This window comes from Bubalus bubalis, chromosome 13 (assembly GCF_019923935.1).
Source record: "Bubalus bubalis isolate 160015118507 breed Murrah chromosome 13, NDDB_SH_1, whole genome shotgun sequence".
NCBI classification, from domain to species: Eukaryota; Metazoa; Chordata; class Mammalia; order Artiodactyla; family Bovidae; genus Bubalus; species Bubalus bubalis.
In genome coordinates this window covers 18,162,901-18,182,719 of record NC_059169.1, presented here as the reverse complement: position 1 = coordinate 18,182,719, position 19,819 = coordinate 18,162,901, and the positions used below count along the sequence as shown (strand labels likewise).

At 42.4% G+C, this 19,819-nt stretch overlaps 2 protein-coding genes across 2 annotated transcripts in view; both read left to right on the top strand.

Annotated features, from left to right (window-relative positions):
- LOC123464831 (ATP-binding cassette sub-family C member 4-like) overlaps positions 1-19,819 on the top strand; it is an 891,549-nt gene that overhangs the window by 286,541 nt on the left and 585,189 nt on the right. The gene's annotated exons all lie outside the window — the stretch shown is intronic.
- Positions 1-19,819, top strand: part of LOC102412565 (ATP-binding cassette sub-family C member 4-like) — a 169,597-nt gene that overhangs the window by 47,877 nt on the left and 101,901 nt on the right. The window contains 4 exon segments of the mRNA XM_045162457.1: positions 2,126-2,215; positions 5,457-5,648; positions 14,234-14,328; positions 14,550-14,636. Coding sequence (XP_045018392.1) covers positions 2,126-2,215; positions 5,457-5,648; positions 14,234-14,328; positions 14,550-14,636 — 464 coding nt within the window.

Sequence of the window (19,819 nt, the reverse complement as noted above, 5' to 3'; positions counted from 1 at the left end):
GCGTCATTAGTAATTAGGGGCTGTCATAGGTCATGGGTGAGAGAGCCCTTGAAAGGGGGAGAAGAACAGACATTTGGAGTTTTGGAGAGAAGCTGAGTCTGAATGAAGCCCCTGCTGGGTTGGGAGGCAGGAGATAGACGTGAGCTCTGTAACCTCACTTATACAGCCAGGTGGACAGGTGGGGAAGGTCTCAGCTTTAATATAAATGGCCCCAGGGACTTCGCTAGTGGTCCAGTGGTTAAGAATCCACCTTCCAATGCAGTAGGCTCGGGTTCCACCCCTGGTTGAGGAACTAAGATCTCATAACGCTCTGGAGCAAGCCCACACACCGCAACAAAGACCCAGTGCAGCCAAAATAAGAAAAAAAGCAAAATAAAGGTTCTGTGGGGGCCTCCAGATCTCATGGGACAGGGGTTTGGAACTTTATCTGCACAGAGTCGGGGCTCAGCTGATGGTGTTTTGTTGAGTCAGTGTCCCCTGAGCCTGAATAACCAGTGGGGGAGGGGACCCAGTGCCTCTGAGCTGTCGAGTGCTGCCCCCTTCTGGTCATCCTAGAGCAGTGCTGGATACTGAAGCCTGAACAGGGAGGGAACTCAGTGTCTGGCCCTGACAAACTGAGGGCTGCGATGGGAAGCTGATGTTTGTAGGTAGTTCACTATTTTGTAGTCATAACTGAGTGAAAATTAGTAAAATAAGAATCCTAAGTTTCAGGCAGGAAGAAAGAAGTGGAGAAATTTAAAAAGCTTAAAAAAATCTTTCTCATGTATTAAAATCTAGCTTTTTATTGATTTTTAATTCCTAAAATCTGGAGCAGGTTTTTTGGTGATGAAAAATCATTGTCAAATTTTTTTAGTATGTGAACATTTTTTAATCAGTTCAGTTCTTTCTAGGAAAAAAATTCAATTTGAAGATTATCCAGACTTTTACTTAATCATATGTAACCATTGTGTGTGTGTGTGTGTGTGTGTGTGTGTGTGTGTCTTTCTTCAACATAGCAGTTACTGAGAATTCTCTTAACATTTAGATATGTAAAGATGTACAGACACCCTAAGTCTTTCAGGAATATGACCCACGATTGGCATGATGGTACTTTTCCTGCTCCGTCATATTGGACTATGCACTGTCTCATGTACATCCATGTTTTTTGTTTTCCTTGTAGTAGAAGCACTTTATTGCTCCTATTTAGCCAGAATAGGTAATGCATGTATCACATATAAAATTGAGGCTTTATCATTCTGACCCATGATGTCACAATTAATTTCTTTATTCTTCATTATTTTGTTGTTGGTGTTGCATTAGAGCTCTCGTTAAATTAGAACTCTGACCGTTACTTATAGGAGTTAATTTAGCATGAGTGACTTCTTCATATAAAGTGCCCTTTTGCTTGCTGAGCATTACTGAGGTTTATTCTGTATCAAATGAAAATGGAGAGATTAGTGACTTCAAATTATTTATTAAAAGACCAGGCATGCTAGGTACTTATGCTGCCACCTTGTGAAGATTAATGAGATAGACAGGTAAAACCAGAGGTCATGATGAAAACTTATAAATGATTAAAAACCTCCCCCTGAATATTCTAAGTACATTCTATTAATATGTTCGTGTACATCATGCAGTTTGCATTTCAGGCAGGCACCTTGTCATCTCTACTACTTAAATTCTGTGGGTGTCTAAAGCTGTGTCTATATGGAAATCTGGTGAAATAAGGTATCTTCCTAAAGGCAATTATAGCGGCTTCAAACCCCCAAAGAGACAGGATTGGATGAAAAGGCCTCCAGGACACAGTATCTTAAAATAGGAAGGATATAAATTGTGGGCTATATTAGCATGAAAGTGAAAGTTACTCTGTCATGTCTGACTCTTTGCGACCCCCATGGACTATACAGTCCATGAAATTCTCCAGGCCAGAATACTGGAGTGGGTAGCTATTCCCTTCTCCAGGGGATCTTCCCAACCCAGGTCTCCTACATTGCAGGCAGATTCTTTACCAGCTGAGCCACAGGGGAAGTCACCAGGGAAGATATATTAGCATATCAATGACTATTATATTATTTTCAACTACTTTCTGAAGTAATTTGTGTTACTTTGTTGAAATGAGTGTGTTTTTATAAACTTTAATTTGCAGGAATCGGAATCACCAACCCTAAAAGGCCTTTCATTTACTGTCAGACCGGGTGAACTGTTGACTGTGGTTGGACCTGTGGGAGCAGGAAAGGTAAGTTGTGATGCCTTTTGTCAGTTTGATGCAATGCTGCAGCTCCTGTTAAATTCTCAGAGTGGAGCCCAGAGCTGAGTGTGACATGGTTTGAATTGGGTGTGTCTAGAACAGTATTTCTCTAGGTGTGTTCCATAGAATGTTAGTTTGCAAGAAGGTTTCATGGCCAAATAAGTCTGGATAAACACACACTGTGTTTTCCTTCTTGATGTTTCATGTTGCACAGTTGGGAACTGCTTGTGGGGAGTTTGGCTGTTTCAGTGAAGGAAATTATTGATGTGATAGCTGTTCAGGATAGACGGAGACAGTGGGGACTTCTTCTTGTCACAGTGGCCCCTCCAGGAAGTCTGGAGGTGGTGAAGGCTCTTGCCAGAAGCTCTGAGCATTTCCTCATGTGACTTTACTTGTTCCCGCCAGTGCACATGTAAGTGTATGTGCAGCCATGTGGTAGAGCTTAAGATACAGACGTGAGCCAGACCCCGATGCCTCTGCCTTTCAGAGGCAACCAAATTCTGAAGTGAGACAGATATACAGGCAGATTATTTCAGCCCACTGTGGTGAGTGCTCTGATGGAGTGGACATAGACATGCCTCTTCTGTGTGTTACAACAGATTTGAAGGACATGTGTACGTGCACTTAGTCTCCTGTGTTTTGCACAACAAAATACAGAAACCTAAATGTGGGATTTGTACACAAGAGGGAGATGATAACCTCTATGATGGACTTTTTAAAATATTTATTTATTTATATTTCTTTTAAAAATTTATGTATTTATTTTACATTTTAAAAATTTATTTATTTATTAATTGGACGATAATTGCTTTACAATATTGTGTCAGCTTCTGCCATACATCAGCATGAATCAGCTGTAGGTATATGCCTGTCCCCTACCTCTTGAAACTCCCTCCCACCTTGCACTCCTCTAGGGTGTTACAGAGCACTGAATTTGAGCTCCCTAGGCATGATGGACTTTAACTCTTTGACCACAACAACCTCAGAGTTCTCTTAATTAATAATCTTTGGATATATTCTTCACGCATCACTTTAAGTTAAAAAAGAATATTTATTTATTTGGCTGAATTGGGTCTTAGTTGCAGTACATGGGCTCTCTAATTGTGTGTTGGCCTAGTTGCCCTGCGGCATGTGGGATCTTAGTTCCTTGACCACGTGTCTAAGCAGAGACCCTGGCATTGGAAAACAGATTCTTTTTTTTTTTTTTTTCTTTATTATCTGGGTATAATTATTAAATTTTTAAACTTTTTATTTTGTATTGGGATATAGCCAATTAACAGTGTTGTGATAGTTTCAGGTGAACAGTGAAGGGTATCTTTCAACCATACATATATACATGTATCCATTCTCTGGCAAACTCCCCTCCCATCCAGACTGCCACAAAGCATTGAGTAGAGTTCCATGTGCTATACAGTAAGTCCTTGTTGGTTACGCATTTTAAATATAGCAGTGTGTACATGTCCATCCCAAACTCCCTATATATCCCTTCCCCACATCTTGGAAGGTGGATTCTTAACCACTGGACCACCAGGGAAAGTCCCCACATGCCTTTTTAAAAACAAGTATTTGTCAAGTAACAGATATCCAGATGCAGGAACAACTACATTAAACATCAGATACAGAAAGTAGTGCACAAACTACCGCACAATTGCACCCATCTCACACACTAGTAAAGTAATGCTTAAAATTCTCGAAGCCAGGCTTCAGCAGTATGGGAACCGTGAACTTCCAGATGTTCAAGCAGGTTTTAGAAAAGGCAGAGGAACCAAAGATCAAATTGCCAACATCCGCTGGATCATCGAAAAAGCAAGAGAGTTCCAGAAAAACATCTATTTCTGCTTTATTGACTATACCAAAGCCTTTGACTATGTGGATCACAATAAACTGTGGAGAATTCTGAAAGAGATGGGAATATCAGACCACCTGACCTGTCTCTTGAGAAACCTGTATGCAGGTCAGGAAGCAACAGTTAGAACTGGACATGGAACAACAGACTGGTTCCAAATAGGAAAAGGAGTACATCAAGGCTGTATATTGTCACCCTGCTTATTTAACTTATATGCAAAGTACATCATGAGAAACACTGGGCTGGAGGAAGCTCAAGCTGGAATCAAGATTGCTGGGAGAAATATTAATAACCTCAGATATATAGATGACACCACCCTTATGGCAGAAAATGAAGAAGAACTAAAGAGCTTCTTGATGAAAGTGAAAGAGGAGAGTGAAAATGTTAAAGCTCAACATTCAGAAAACAAAGATCATGGCATCTGGTCCCATCACTTCATGGCAAATAGATGGGGAAACAGTGGAAACAGTGGCTGACTATTTTTCTGGGCTCCAAAATCACTGCAGATGGTAATTGCAGCCATGAAATTAAAAGACAGTTGCTCCTTGGAAGGAAAGTCATGACCAACTTAGATAGCATATTAAAAAGCAGAGATATTACTTTGCCAAAAAAGGTCCATCTAATCAAGGCTATGGTTTTTCCAGTGGTCATGTATGGATGTGAGAGTTGGACTATAAAGAAAGCTGAGCACAACATTGAATTGATGCTTTTGAACTGTGGTGTTGGAAGAGACTCTTGAGAGTCCCTTGCACTGCAAGGCGATCCAACCAGTTCATCCTAAAGGAGATCAGTCCTGACTGTTCATTGGAAGGACTTATGTTGAAGCTGAAACTCCCAATACTTTGGCCACCTGATGTGAAGAGCTGACTCATTTGAAAAAACCCTGATGCTGGGAAAGATTGAGGGCAGGAGGAGAAGGGGACAACAGAGAATGTGATGGTTGGATGGCATCACTGACTCGATGGATATGGGTTTGGGTGGACTTCAGGAGTTGGTGATGGACGGGGAGGCCTGGCATGCTGCAGTTCATGGGGTTGCAAAGAGTCGGACACGACTGAGTGAGTGAACTGAACAGAAAGTACACATCCTGCTGGTTTGCTCTGCTAGAGAAGAATGTTACACATTCTTAGTCTTTGCTGAGTAGAGTGCTCTGTTTGGGGAAACTAATGCAGGGTAGATTGTTATGGTATTTATATTCCTTATCCACCTTCAGTTTACATTGACCAACAGTGCTCTTTTCCATGTTTTTCCTTCAATATTCAGAGCTGCACTTTATCCTGTTCTGATATCCTTGATCAAGCACCAGGGTGGGGACTGTGGGGCATTCGTGTCCAGGCCTGAGTTCTCCCTGTTCACATGTGCATGTGTTGCCGTCTGTTTCAGTCGTCACTGTTACGTGCTCTGCTGGGGGAGCTGGTCCCTAGCCAGGGGAAGGTCAGCGTGCACGGGAGGATCGCATATGTTTCTCAGCAGCCCTGGCTGTTTCCAGGAACTGTGAGAAGTAACTTTTTATTTGGGAAGAAATATGAAGAAGAGAGATATAAAGAAGTAATAAAGGCTTGTGCTTTGGAAGAGGTGAGTAATGACTTGTGAGCTGCATATACTCAAATTTCAATTGATAGTGTTGGCTTAAGCTATGAGGTTTGTTGAAAGTTCTTTTTTAAAAAAATTTGAAAGGTCTTTGTTGCTTTAAGCTGGTCTGGGTAAACATGCAGTTGTATACGCAGTTGTTTTAATTCTGATGTGATAATCACAGAATGCCTTTATTTCATTTGGTAAAGCTTCATTCAGGTTTAGGTTCTTTTTTTAATGGACAGTTACAAAAATTTGTAAAAGCAGAGAGCACACTGTAATGATCCCTTATGTACCCACCCCCAGCTCCAACCAGGATCAGCTGGTGGCCAGTCTTGCTGCATCTCCACCCCTGCCCTCTGCCAGCCCCACCCCCACCCCATTATTATTCTGGAGCAGATCCTGGACCTCAGATTAGTCAGCCCATCTGTAAACATTTCATCTGTTTTTGTCTAAAAGATAGGAAAGCCTTTGGAAAAAAAAAAAAAATTACCAACATTATTTCACCTGAAAAATTACCCTAATTCCTGAATACCATCAACTTTCTCATCGGTGTTTACACGTTGCTAATCATCTCAATGAGAAATCTTGTTCACCATTGATGGAATCAGACTCCACATGAGTTCTGCCCACTGCACTTGGTTAATGCCTCCTCATTCTCCAGGGTTCCCTCTCTGCTGGGTTTTGACTTGTAATTTAATAAAGAAAATGTAATACTTTAAAATTTCTTCTTAATCCTGCTTCATTTCATTGAGGGAGAGAGTGTTTTCAGAAATTGCATTGAGTTTCACAGAAAATTGCAAGAAGAAACATTTAACTCTACCTTGGGATTTAGATGAAATTAGTAAATGAATGATGAAAACTGAACTTACTTAATAGGAAAATGTAATTTGGCAAAAAGAAAGAAAAACATAAATACAGATTAAACAGTATTTTGCTCTCTTGAGTTATAAAAATCCATGAACAATAGTGTTAAAGGGCTCCCCCTGTGGTCTGTTCAGATCTGGACATCTTTTATACTGTGAGGAAAAGGCTGGGACTGTCTTTCAAAGGTGTGGTGGTGGAGACTCCAAACCTGCTTTCTGAAGAAACAGTAATTTTGCTTGAGTAATGCTTGAACATCATAGATTTTTATCAGGTGAATATCAGTTTTTGATGATGTGGACAAAATGGAATTGCTCACTCTTCTGTTTGTTTCTCCTGGTCTGTGGTTGGTTAATGGGAGATTGTGTTTGCAGAACCGATGCCAAGTTAGCAGTAATCAGCAAGATTTATATTAAATAATGTTTATACTGTGTAAGAAAAGAAGGGGAAAGCAAACATAAAACATTGAGACAATAGTTCCCATTTATTTAGAGTCTACATGCAAATCATTTCTCTTTCTTAGACATGCACCCAGAAGAGGGTATATGAATTATTCTTTATGAATATCTTCAGTGTTACCATCGTCATTTTATAGTTGGTAAAACCGAGGCTTGGAGAGAGAACTTTTTAAAAAGCAGGTGATGGATAAAGCTGGAAGGTGGGATGTGGAATAAACAGATTTCAGGCGTTTCCTCTTTACTTTAATCCTGTCAACCTCCTGATACCCATATCAGACTCCAGAGACCCAGACCAGTGTGTGGGTGTTTCTTTTATGACCTTGCCTTTCTGGTGAAGCTCAGCCTTGTCTTTCTCCCCACATTTGAGTGTCTCTGCAAAAGAGCAGGTGCTGGACAGTGGCTGACATTCAGTGTTTCCCTGGGGGCCAATGCTTTGTCACAGCCACATGGGGTGACAGGACCAGTAATATGGGCAGCGTCCAGGGCTTCACCCATCCTTGGGAGTCTGTGCAGCACAGACTCTGGTGGGAAGGGGCCCTGCAGGACTGGGCTGCACAGCGATTCTTCTGTACATGATGTGATGTTTGTAAACATGGACCACTCTCCTGTTCTCTGCACAGTCAGGACATGCAGTCAGGCCCCTCGTGCCCATTCCCTTCTTGGCAGGAAGGGAGGCCCAGGGCAGAGAAGTAGTGAAGAGATGAGCTGTGGCTTAGTCTTGCCTGCTGTCACTTTGGGTATGTTCTGTTTCCTGCCTGGGCCTCTGACATTTCAAGAGGATATTGGGTCAGAAAGTTTCCAGGAGGTTTTGCTGCTGCTCTGGTGTCATCTCTGCCTCTGAATAGCAGGGATCAGCAAGGTCGTTATGATACCTGGGAACCACCTAACGAGTAATGATCCTCTGCTCATCTCCTTTTAGAATCCATGACTCAGTGGATGGGCATCAGGTGGTCACATAATAGTGGTGTGCTGGAGGTATTTTGTCCTGTAGATACGGAGACTATATGTGCAGTAGAAAAGGCTTGGCCTTTGGAGAGAAGCAGTCCTAGGTGGTATCTCTAAGTGTTTGTCTCAGTTTCCTTTCTTATTAAAAGCAGGAGGAGTGAGGTTATTGTAAAGGCTATAGGCCACGCCTGTGAAATGCAGGCATGTCAGGGTTTCAGTAAATGGTCACTGTCCTTACTATTCTAACCCTTTCTCTACATCTGCCCATCCACACATACATCCCTATAAGTATAATCAAGATTTTGTTCCCAAGGTTCTTCCTCCTCCTACATCCCCCAAGTCCTAGAGGAACAAGCACTGGAAAACAGCATTTCTTAGAATACATATGTCAGTAACAACTAGATGTATTAAACTAGGTCAAATTGAAGTAAATGTTTAAGTTCATCCAGATGAAAACATTCTTCTAATAAAACATGAAGTAATCCCATTGGCAACATCAGTTCAGGCTGATGTCAACTCCAAGGCCCAGGAGTCAGAAGACTCAGAGATTGAGTCTCAGTTTCTCTGTTTTTAGGTGTGTGGTTTTGGCTGATTGTCTGAACCTTACAAGCCTGTTTCTTCATTTGTAAAATGGAGATAATAATACTGTCAATCTTATAAGGTTATTTCAATACTGACATGCAATAGTGATTTTAAAGCACCTGATTGCTAGGGACATAACAAGCACTCTATAAATGTTAGAATAATTTGGAAAATAAATTAGCCTCTAATTGTAAGTTCAACCAGTTTTTGGTAAAGTCACATCCATAAAATGTGACTTGTAAGAAAGAAGGTATCTTCTTGATATATGTCACTTTCATTATTTGAGCTGATAATTTATATAGGTGCTGTACATATAGTATATTACATAAATCAACAGTAAACATATTCTGTTACCGAAAGCAAAAGTGTATATAACATTGGTCTGCAGGTCATCTTTAACCGTTTTTAAAAACTTTTGAGTTTTAAGTTGTTTTTTTTTTTTTAAACAAGTGTTTACAAAATGTTTTTAAGGCTTTAAAAACTTTTAGGCATTACACAATTAAAGGTATCAAGCTGATAAATTCTAGTTTGATATTTTCCCACATAGATCACTTGACCTTACAAATCCCTCTTGGATGCCTATAAGCTTGTAATTTCATCTCATATTTACCACATTCCTGCCAGCATGAATGTTGCAGGAAGGGGGACTCCTTCCAGGGCCCAAAACAGGGCTCTTGTCTAACACTCAGAAATGAATTATCTGAGGAGATACATGTGCTGACAAAGCAAGACATTTTATCTGGAAAGGGCACCCGAGTGGAGAGCAGTAGGGTAAGGGAACCCAGGAGAACAGCTCTGCCATGTGGCTCGCAGTCTTGGGTCTTATGGTGACGGGATTAGTTTCAGGGTTGTCTTTAGCCAATCATTCTGACCCAGAGTCCTTCCTGGTGGATGCCAGCAAGAAGGATTCTGGGAGGTGGTCAGACATTTGGCGTCTCCTTTTGACCCTTCCTGAACTCTTCTGGTGGGTGGTGTCTCATTAGTTCCATGTTCCTTACCAGGACCTCATGCAAATGGATACTGTGGTGCCTGGCCAGGGTAGGCGGTTTCAGTCAGCGTGCTTCCCCTAACGTGAACATTTTCTTTTCAGATTGCCTGGAAAATCATAGGATAATAAGTTAATTGATCCTTCTATGTCTAGGTATAGAGGTCTTCATGACTTGAGTTAGTTTAGTGTTGTCTTCATTTCAAATACACTCTTTAGTCATGACCTGGGCAGCGTGATGTGAAAGAGCAAAAGGCTCCGAACTGACATGAGCTGGTTCAGAGTCCAGCTCTTCTGTTTAACAGGTAACAGTCCTCATACCAGTAATGTGACCTCACTTAATCTCAGTTTCCTCATCTGTGAAATGGGACCAGTACTTCCTGTGCAGCTTGTTGTGAGGCTTAGAGATAATCAGTATTATGGTCCAGCACAGTGCTTGATGCACAGATCTTATCCCCCAGGAGCTGAGAAAAGCTGTCTGCATGTATATAAATGATGGAGCAGGATGAGACGGGTCCTTCACAAGAGATGTAAACAGAGCCTTAGGAACCCAACAGGAAGAGAGATAAATCCAGGATGGTTTCATGGGAGAGTGTATTTGGGCTGAGCCTGGAAAGAAGGGCAGGATATTAACAGGCCGTTACTGCAGTCTTCTCCACGGTGTTTGTTGTTGTTGTTCAGTTGATACTTTTGAACTGTGATGCTGGAGAAGACTCTTGAGAGTCCCTTGGACTGCAAGGAGATAAAACCAGTGAATCTGCAAGGAAATCAATCCTAAATATTCATTGGAAGGACTGATGCTGAAGCTAAAACCCCAATACTTTGGCCACCTGATGTGAAGAGCTGACTCATGAGAAAAAGTTCCTGATGCTGGGAGAAATTGAGGGCAGGAGGAGAAGGGGCTGACAGAGGATGAGATGGTTGGATGGCATCATTGACTCAATGGACATGAGTTTGAGCAAACTCCAGGAGATAGTGAAGGAGAGGGAAGCCTGATGAGCTGTGTCTATGGGGTCGCAAAGAGCCAAATACGACTAAGCAACTGAACAACAACCGAACTGTGGTTTTTGAAATCTCACCCACAGAGTGGATGTGCTACCTGGCTCCTTTGCCTAATTCATTGTAAAGAAGAAGCCAATTCTGACTCCATGTTGAAACTATTTCCTTGACTTGTTTTTTGATGCTTTTGTTATTATAGTCATACTGAATGTCCTACCTCAGAGAATCCTGCTACTCTGCCTGTTAAACTAAAGTGCCTTTGTTCAGAATCCTGACCACTTGTAGATGGCAGGAAGGAAGAAATTAACACATCCCCTGCCTGAGTCTTGCCATTCTAGGAGATTTGCAAGATTAATGGCCTTTTTACTTTGCTTCCTCAACGTTGCTTCCTCAACTTCCTCAACTGTAACTTTCCTTCCTTAGCTTTTTTTATGGGTCAGCTTTGACCTATAAAAGAACCTGGCATCTAGATGCCAGGTTCTTTTATAGCATCTAACCAAGAAGATGGTTATTTTGAGATGCTAGCTTGGCATCTTCCCGGTCAGCGGACTCCCCAAATAAATTCTCTTCTTCCTGGCCTCAACCCCTCATCTCATCGGCCTGTTGTGTGGCGAGCAGAGTGAGCTTGGATTCAGTAAGGAATTGAGACCCCAGATGTGCTGTGTCATGGGACTTCTCAGCACTGTTTGAGTCTGGATGTTGGTCAGAACCCAATTTTATGATGTATCCCCTGCTGTTTCTATTTCTCTTTTCTTTTAATGTTAGTATATTGAAAGTAAGCTAGATAATCCTATAATAAATATTGGTATTATTTATTTGTATGTAATGAGTGGCTTACTTTGTTAGCAGATCCTTGGAACCTGACATGAAAGTGAAAGCTTTCTGCAAAACAGTGTTTCTACTGTAAGTCTCCACCATCACTGAAGGGCCTTGGGTGAGCTTCTGGATGATGGCATCAAACCAGTGTCACTGTTTCCTAGTCTGCCTCTCATTTGTGTATCTATTCTTCAGTGAAAATTGGTGAAATTTAACTTAGAGGAAAATAACGTGAATAAAAACACCTTCCTGTCAGTGGGAGGAATTGTAATATATTCTCAGGATTTTCCCTCTAATTTTTTTTTTTTTTGCAGTAACTCTAAACAGACCTTTAATGACTTTTTTTTTTCCCCCTCTAATTTAAGTCAGGCTTTTCCCTCTAATTTAATCAGAAGATGGTGACTGGGAAATTAGTCTACCTTGGATTTTACTTCAAGTCCTCTGAAATGTTTTGCCCATCTGGGGCTCATGCATGAATGATTTCAGAGTCACCAACACACTTGAAGTCCTACCACCACAGTTGAAGAGAGCCTGTTTCTGTCCCCTAATGTACTAATTGAAAGAGTGGATTTAGCTGCCTTTTCTAGAGTGTGGTTAATATTTTTGTGCTATGACATGTTACTATTTTGAGAAAGAAACCAAAACAATGTAAAATCAAGCATAAAAGCTAAATGGAACAGTTTGCAAGGGTTGATATCAGTGAAATGGAGGCCAAGTAACTCGTGTGTGTGTGTGTATGTATAAGGCTTAGAAACTATCTTAAAATGGTTCATTGTTGTTCATGAAAACCAAAGTAAGAGATGGTATTAATTTCTGAGCTCCAGAAAGAAAGAAGGTGAAATAATGAAGAATTTTCACAACAGAGCAATTGCTGCCCTTCATGGGTTGCACCCAAGTTAAGCTTTGAGTGAGCAGGAAACCTGTGTGTGTCTGTATGTCTTTGTGGCTGTCAGGGAGGGTTATGATGGAGACAGTAACTCTATCTTTTCCCTGTGGTCGTGTGCTTTGCATATTGTGATCCACACTGTGCATGGAGTCCCACTGTTGGTTTAAAGAGAAAATAGACATCAGTCACCAATAGCAAGTTATAATCAATTCATATCCTTTTTCCATTTATGGAGGGTGTTCATACACTTCTTTAGATTCTCACAGCTTCCTTGAGTTTAGTGATTCTGGTTTCTGCAGCACATTATGTAGAAGAGGAAAATGAGACTTAGGGAGATCAGAGGACTTGTTTATCATGGAGACCCCAGTGTGCTACTTGCTTCCCCCCCAAATTTCTAAAGTAGAGACAGAAGTGAAGGCATCATCTGCAGAAAGGTACTGCTGTGTATCTTAGGTTGATGCCTGAGGGGTTTAATAGCTAATTTGAAGTAAAGATTTCTCATGTAATAACTGTGTAACTTAAACCTGATTGTTACCTGGTCATTTTGGAGGTTTTCTTGTCATTTTTAAAAAATTTCCCCAGATACTCTGGGGACAATAGACTGATTTGTCTACTTCTTAAATAATACTCAAATATAACTTATGATAGATTCTCAGATCCTCAAGCCCAAACTTCATATCCTTCTTAACTTTGAGTATTTTCTGCTTCCATGGGCAAGCGTATACTTAGTCCAACTGATCTGCTTGGTGTCCCTCAAGCACGTTGTTTCTTTCCTTTTGATTTTCCTGCCCAGACTGCTCTTTTTGTTCCCATTTCTTGTACAGACCTTGTCTGTCACTCTATGAATTGCCTTAAGTATCGCTGTGAAGGCTCAGGTCAGGTGTGATCCCTTCTCTGAAAATGGGAAGTGGATACCAAGATCAGCAAAACTGATAATTTAAGATAAAATGAATCCTGTGCCTTTACCACCCTGGGCTACCAGCTCTCACACCTGTGTCTCTAGCACAGACCTTCACACTTGCATGTCCAGCTACACAGTGACATCACCGAGAGCTCATCTCAGCTTGTCCACAAGTGATGTCTCCTAAACCTGCATCCACCACCTTCCCCAACATGGAGACCCTGTCCTTCCCCTTCTTCACCCCAGACACCACAGTCCTCTTCTCTTATAGCCCCCACCTGTCCCGTTAGCAGGTCTTACAGACTCCGCCTTATAAGTGTGTCTGGAGTGTGACCTCATCTCTCCATTTCCACTGCTCCCTAGATTATTCTAGTAGCCTCACTTGTATCTGCCCTCACCATTCTCCCCTGCCCCCACAAACAAACTTACTGTCTGTTTGCTGCAAAACACAAGTGTAATTCCTTACAAACCTCAGACCAGGTCCCTCCTCGCCTCCCTCTCCCCCTCTTACTGGCAGTGACACCAGTCTCCTGCTCTGTCTCTGCCCTCACTCCTCTCATTCTTACTCAGCTCTGCTCTTCTGCCTCCTTGTCCTGAACCCCTTGGGCATCTCCCCATAGCCCCTGCATTCACCCCTCCCTCTGTGAGGAGCAGCCTCTCCAGGTCTGACTGAGCCCCACCCCCTTCCCCCAGATCTGTTCAACCCCCTCTGAGCAGAGCCCTCACACCCCATGTGGACTCACTTCCCCCCTTTAGTCTCCACCCCCCTGAGCCAGCTTCCTTTTCCTTCTCATCCTCAGTACGTGTGCTCAGGTTTACTCTCCTTATTGTTTGTCTCCCACCATAGAGAGAAACTCTAGGGGCTCTGTTTCCTCATGGCTGAATTCACTGTGCCCAGAACAATGCCTGGTGTGTAGTCAGTCCTCAATAAATACCTGTTGAAATGGTCAAATGCATAAATGCTTTGAAAAAATACAGAATGAAAAGCCCTGAGAGGTTTTTTAAATTTTCCTGGTTACCGTTTAGTCACTGTGAAATAAGCCCATTGCTGTTAATTAAACACTTGTATGAAGAAATGATACTAAAAGGTTAGGATGGCAGGAGGACAACACATTTTAAATCTTCTTTTTTCCCTTTTTTATCTCCGTATAGGATTTGCAGAATTTGAAGGAAAGAGATCTAACTGTGATAGGAGATGGAGGAACCCCACTGAGCGAAGGACAGAAAGCCCGGGTCAGCCTCACCAGGTAACTGGGGTTTCAGTTGCCATCCTGCCTCTCCTCCTCCATGGCCCCTAGTGGATGTGAGCATGCAGACCCTGCTCACCGGGTGGGCCTGTGTGAAGCAGGGTCTTGGTCCTTCCTCTGGGCTCCTGGAATGAACCATGGAGTTGTTGGACACCAACATGATTCAGAGATGAGACCCAGGGAGTGTTCAGTGTCTTCTTATGTCTCTCTATGTTTTCTAGAGCCATCTATCAAGATGCAGACATCTACCTCCTGGACAATCCACTCAGCGCAGTGGACGCAGGAATCAGTAGACTCTTGTTAGAACAGTGAGTTTGCTCCTATTGTCTGTCATTTCTTCTTTCCAGAAACCCTGTAGAGATCAGGGAAGAGGGCTCAGGAAGGTCTTTGTGCTTCAGGAGACTCAGCTTTGTCCTGGTGTCCCTTCCTCCCCTCCCTTCCCTCCACAGAAGATCCATCATAGAGAAATTTTGCATCATGATAAGGTCAGGACAGGAAGATACATAAGGTGCTTCCAGTGTGTGGGGGCCAGTGGGGTCTGTGCTTTGGGGAGTCAGGGATAGCTGGCAGATTCCTCCACGACTTGCGGTTGATGGATCCAGACCCCAGGGATAAGAAGGCTGATGTAAAGTTTTTAAATCAGAGAGTAGGACTTGGTAACCTGGTAACTGGCTGCCAGTTCTTTTCCTTTGTCATTTGTTGAAGGCACATTAGAAGTGAAAGACCCTGTTGGTTTATGCTTAGTATTCTGTTGGTCTAGAAATACTTAGTAAAGTCTAGAATTTACAGATGATTTATTCCACATCTGAGTATGGCTCAATTATTTAACTTTTCTTCATGTATCCTTACTAGAATTAAAACTTAGACCCACATGTAGGGTTAACTCAAATTTGAAACTCGGTATTTAGAATCTTTCTGAAGTCCTGACTCTCACTTTGTTTTTGGAATTTGTTGTCAATGGCTCTTTCTTGGCCACAGAACTCCTGAAGGAGAACAGCTCTGATGTTTTCTGTCCTAACACACACTGACCAAGGCCTCTGGTAGAGTCTAGACTGGCTTCTTTGAAAGCCTCATGAATTCGCTTTTTCTGAAGCAGCCTCCACATCTACCCCCACAGTTAGTTACCTTGCTGTTCTTCATCTTGTTAAAGCCAATGAGCCTTCCAGCTGCACTTATTAATGTCCTGCTGTATACACTGAGATCAATGCCCTTACAGATGTTCCTACACAAAAACTCTCAATTTACAAGGAGGATGGTGAGCCAGGAGAGGGGAAGGACCACGCTGGGCCGAATAAGGGAGACTAGGATGCCCAGCTGTCAGTCCTGCCTCTGAGGAACCTGTTTCTACATGGAGCTTGTTAAGACAGATGTCTGGGAAAAGGTTAGCAGAGTCAAGGTTTAAAGAGTTTCCATACAGGGTAGGAAATGTTAAGTGGAAGTAGAAGTGGCAGCTGGAGGCTTTCACTGATGTTGGAAAGCTCCCTGTGCCCGGGGCTGGGCAGGCAGTGCCCTGGGGGTCTGGAGGCTGGGCAGGTGTGTGGAGGCTGAGAAGAGGACCCAGTTCTTTGCTAAAGGAAGAGGAAAAGCTCAGGTGTGGAGGCAGGAGGAAGCAGGGCTGTGAGGAGGACAGCAGGCACGTCCTTGCCTGGAGGAGGTGGGGTGTTCAGCAAAGAGAAGCTGTTTGGAAATTCTAGCTCTCAGGTCCTGTGTTGGTTTGCTGGGGCTGTGTCTGTCCAGGCTGTTCTCACAGGAGACCAGAGCCTGGGTGGCTAGTGAGAAACAGAAGTTTATCCCTCATGGTTCTGGAGGCTGGGAAAGTCCAAGTTCAGGGTGCTGACAGATTCAGCGTCTGGTGAGGGCACCATTCCTGTGTCCTTATGTGGGGAAGGGGTGAGGGAGCCCTGTGGGTCCCCTTTATAAGGACACTAATTCATGTGGGCTCCACCCTCATGACCTGTCACCTCCCGATGGCTACACTTTTAGTACACTGTAGGAATTAGGTTTCAATATATGAATTTTGAGGACAAAGCATTCAGTCTATAGCAAGTTGTCACAGATGGAGGTGCTTAAAGAATAGAAATTAATTTTCTCACAGTTCTGGAGGCTGGAAGTTCAAGGTGTGGGCAGGTTTGGTTTCTGATGAGAATGCTGTCTTGGCTGCTGGTGGCATCTGCCTCGCTGTGTCCTCACATGGTTTTTCTTTTGTCCATGTGCACCCCTGTCTCTGTCCTTTTTAAGGAAAAAAATATTGAAATATAATTGATTTACATTATTGTGTTAATCTCTTTGTATGGCAAAGTTACTCATTTATATACATACATACATTCTTTTTAATATTATTTTCCATTGTGGCTTATCTAAGAATATTAAGTATAGCTCACTATACTGTACTGTAGGACCTTGTTGTCTATCCATTATACACACAATAGTCTGCATCTGATAACCTCAAATTCCTAGTCCGTCCCTCCCCCACACCCCTTCCACCTGTGCAGCCGTAAGTCTGTTCACTATGTCTGTGAGTCTATTTCTGTTTTGTCTATAGATTAATTTTTGCCGTATTTTAGATTACACATATAAGTGATATCATATGATATGTGTATTACTCATTCTGACTTACTTCACTTAGTATAATAATCTCCGGGTCCATCCATGTTTCTGCAAATGGCATTCTTTTTCCTTTTTTTAATGGTTGAGTTCAGTTCAGTTCAGTTGCTCACTCATGTCTGACTCTTTGCAGCCCCATGAATTACAGCACACCAGGCCTCCCTGTCCATCACCAACTCCCGGAGTTTACCCAAACTCATGTCCATCAAGTCGGTGATGCCATCCAGCCATCTCATCCTCTGTCGTTCCCTTCTCCTCCTGCCCTCAATCTTTCCCAGCATCAGGATCTTTTCAAATGAATCAGTTCTTCGCATCAGATGGCCAAAGTATTGAAGTTTCAGCTTTAGCATCAGTCCTTCCAATGTACACCCAGGACTGATCTCCTTTAGGATGAACTGGTTGGATCTCCTTGCAGTCCAAGAGACTCTCAAGAGTCTTCTCCAACACCACAGTTCAAAAGCATCAATTCTTCGGTGCTCAGCTTTCTTTATAGTCCAACTCTCACATCCATACATGACTACTGGAAAAACCATAGCCTTGACTAGACGGACCTTTGTTGGCAAAGTAATGTCTCTGCTTTTTAATGTGCTATCTAGTTTGTTCATAACTTTCCTTCCAAGTTGTAAGCATCTTTTAATTTCATGGCTGCAGTCACCATCTGCAGTGATTTTGGAGCCCCCAAAAATAAAGTCTGACACTGTTTCCACTGTTTCCCCATCTATTTGCCATGAAGTGATGGGACTGGATGCCATGATCTTAGTTTTCTGAATGTTGAGCTTTAAGTCAACGTTTTCACTCTCCTCTTTCACTTTGATCAAGAGGCTCTTTAGTTGTTCTTCACTTTCACAATAACCAGTTAGAATGGTCAACACTAAAATAACAATGGCTGAGAGGGTGGGGAGAAAAGAGAACTCTTCTACACTACTCCTAGGAATGAAAGTTGTTGCAGGCACTATAGAAAACAGCATGGAGGTTCCTCAGAAAACTAAAAATAGAATTAGCTTATAATCTAGTATTCCCACTCCTGGGCATATATATGCACAAAACTATAAACCCAAAAGACATGTATCCCTATATTCATAGCAGCACTATTCACAATAGCCAAAATATGGAAACAACATAATGTCTACTGACAGATGAATGGCTGTGGTACATATAGATAATATAATACAAAGGTCTGTCTAGTCAAGGCTATGGTTTTTCCAGTAGTCCTGTATGGATGTGAGAGCTGGACTATAAAGAAAGCTGAGCACCAAAGAATTGATGCTTTTGAACTGTGGTGTGGGAGAAGACTCTTGAGAGTCCCTTGGACTGCAAGGAGATCCAACCAGTTCATCCTAAAGGAGATCAGTCTTGGGTGTTCATTGGAAGGACTGATGTTGAAGCTGAAACTCCAATACTTTGGCCACCTCATGCAAAGAGCTGACTCATTTGCAAAGACCCTGATGCTGGGAAATATTGAGGGCAGGAGGAGAAGGGAACGACAGAGGATGAGATGGCTGGATGGCATCACCGACTTGATGGACATGAGTTTGGGTAAACTCCGGGAGTTGGTGATGGACAGGGAGGCCTGTTGTGCTGCAGTCCATGGGTTCATAAAAAGTCAGACACAACTGAGCGACTGAACTGAACTGATTCTGACTGCTGTGAGGTGATTGTAGTATTGATTTGCACTTCTTTGATAATTCACAGTGGTGAGCTCCTTTTCATGCGCCTATTGGCCATCTCTATGTGTCCTTTGGAAAAATGTCTATTTAGTTCTTCTCCCCATTTTTTAAAATTAGATTTTCTTGTTGAGTTGTATGAGCTGTTAGTATATTTTATAAATTAAGCCCTTGTTGGTCACATCATTTGCAAATATTTTCTCCCAGCTGTAGGTTGTTTGTTCATTGTGTTTCTGGTTTCCTTTGCTGTGCAAAACCTTGTAAATTTGATTAGGCCCCATTTGTTGTTGTTGTTGTTGTTGTTGTTTTTAATTAAAAGAATAATTATTTGTGGCCATACTGGGTCTTTGTTGCTGTGATTATTTTTTTCTAGTTGTGACGAGCAAGGGCTACTCTGGTTGTGGTGTTTGGACTTCTCATTGGACTTCCCTGGTGGCTCAGATGGTAAACCGTCTGCATTCAATGCAGGAAACCCAGTTTCAATCCCTGGGATGGAAAGATCCCCTGGAGAAGGAAATGACAACCCACTCCAGTATTCTTGCCTAGAAAATCCCATGGATGGAGAAGCCTGGTAGGCTACAGTTCATGGGGTCACAAAGAGTCAGACATGACTGAGTGACTTCACTTTCTTTACTTTCTTTTTCTCTTGTTGCAGAGCACAGGCTCTAGGATGTGTGGGCTCAGTGGTTGCAGCTCCTGGGCTCCAGAGCTCAGGCTCAGTAGTTGTGGTGCATGGGTTTAGTTGCTCTGCGTGTGTGGGATCTTCTGGGACCAGGAAAGATCCTGTGTCTCCTGCACTGGCAGGTGGATTCTTTACCACTGAGCCCCCAGGGCAGCCACCATTTGTATATATTTCTATTGCCTTAAAAGATTGACCTAGGAAAACATTGGTATAACTTATGTCAGAGAATATTTTGCCTTTAATCTCTTCTAGGAGTTTTATGGTGTCACTTCTTATGATTAAGTCTTTAAGCCATTTTTAGTTTATTTTGTGCATGGTGGAAGGGTGTGTTCTAACTTCATTGATTTATATGCCTGTGTCCATGTCCTTATGTCTTAGTCTCCTCCTCATCTAAGCACACTAGTCAGAACAGACTAGGTGCAGTGTATTTAAGGGTAGTGACTACTTCTTTATGGTCGCTGTCACCAAATTCTAAGGTACTAATAACTAAGGTGACATATGAATTTGAGGGGGGCATGATTGGTGTATATAGCAGGCCCAG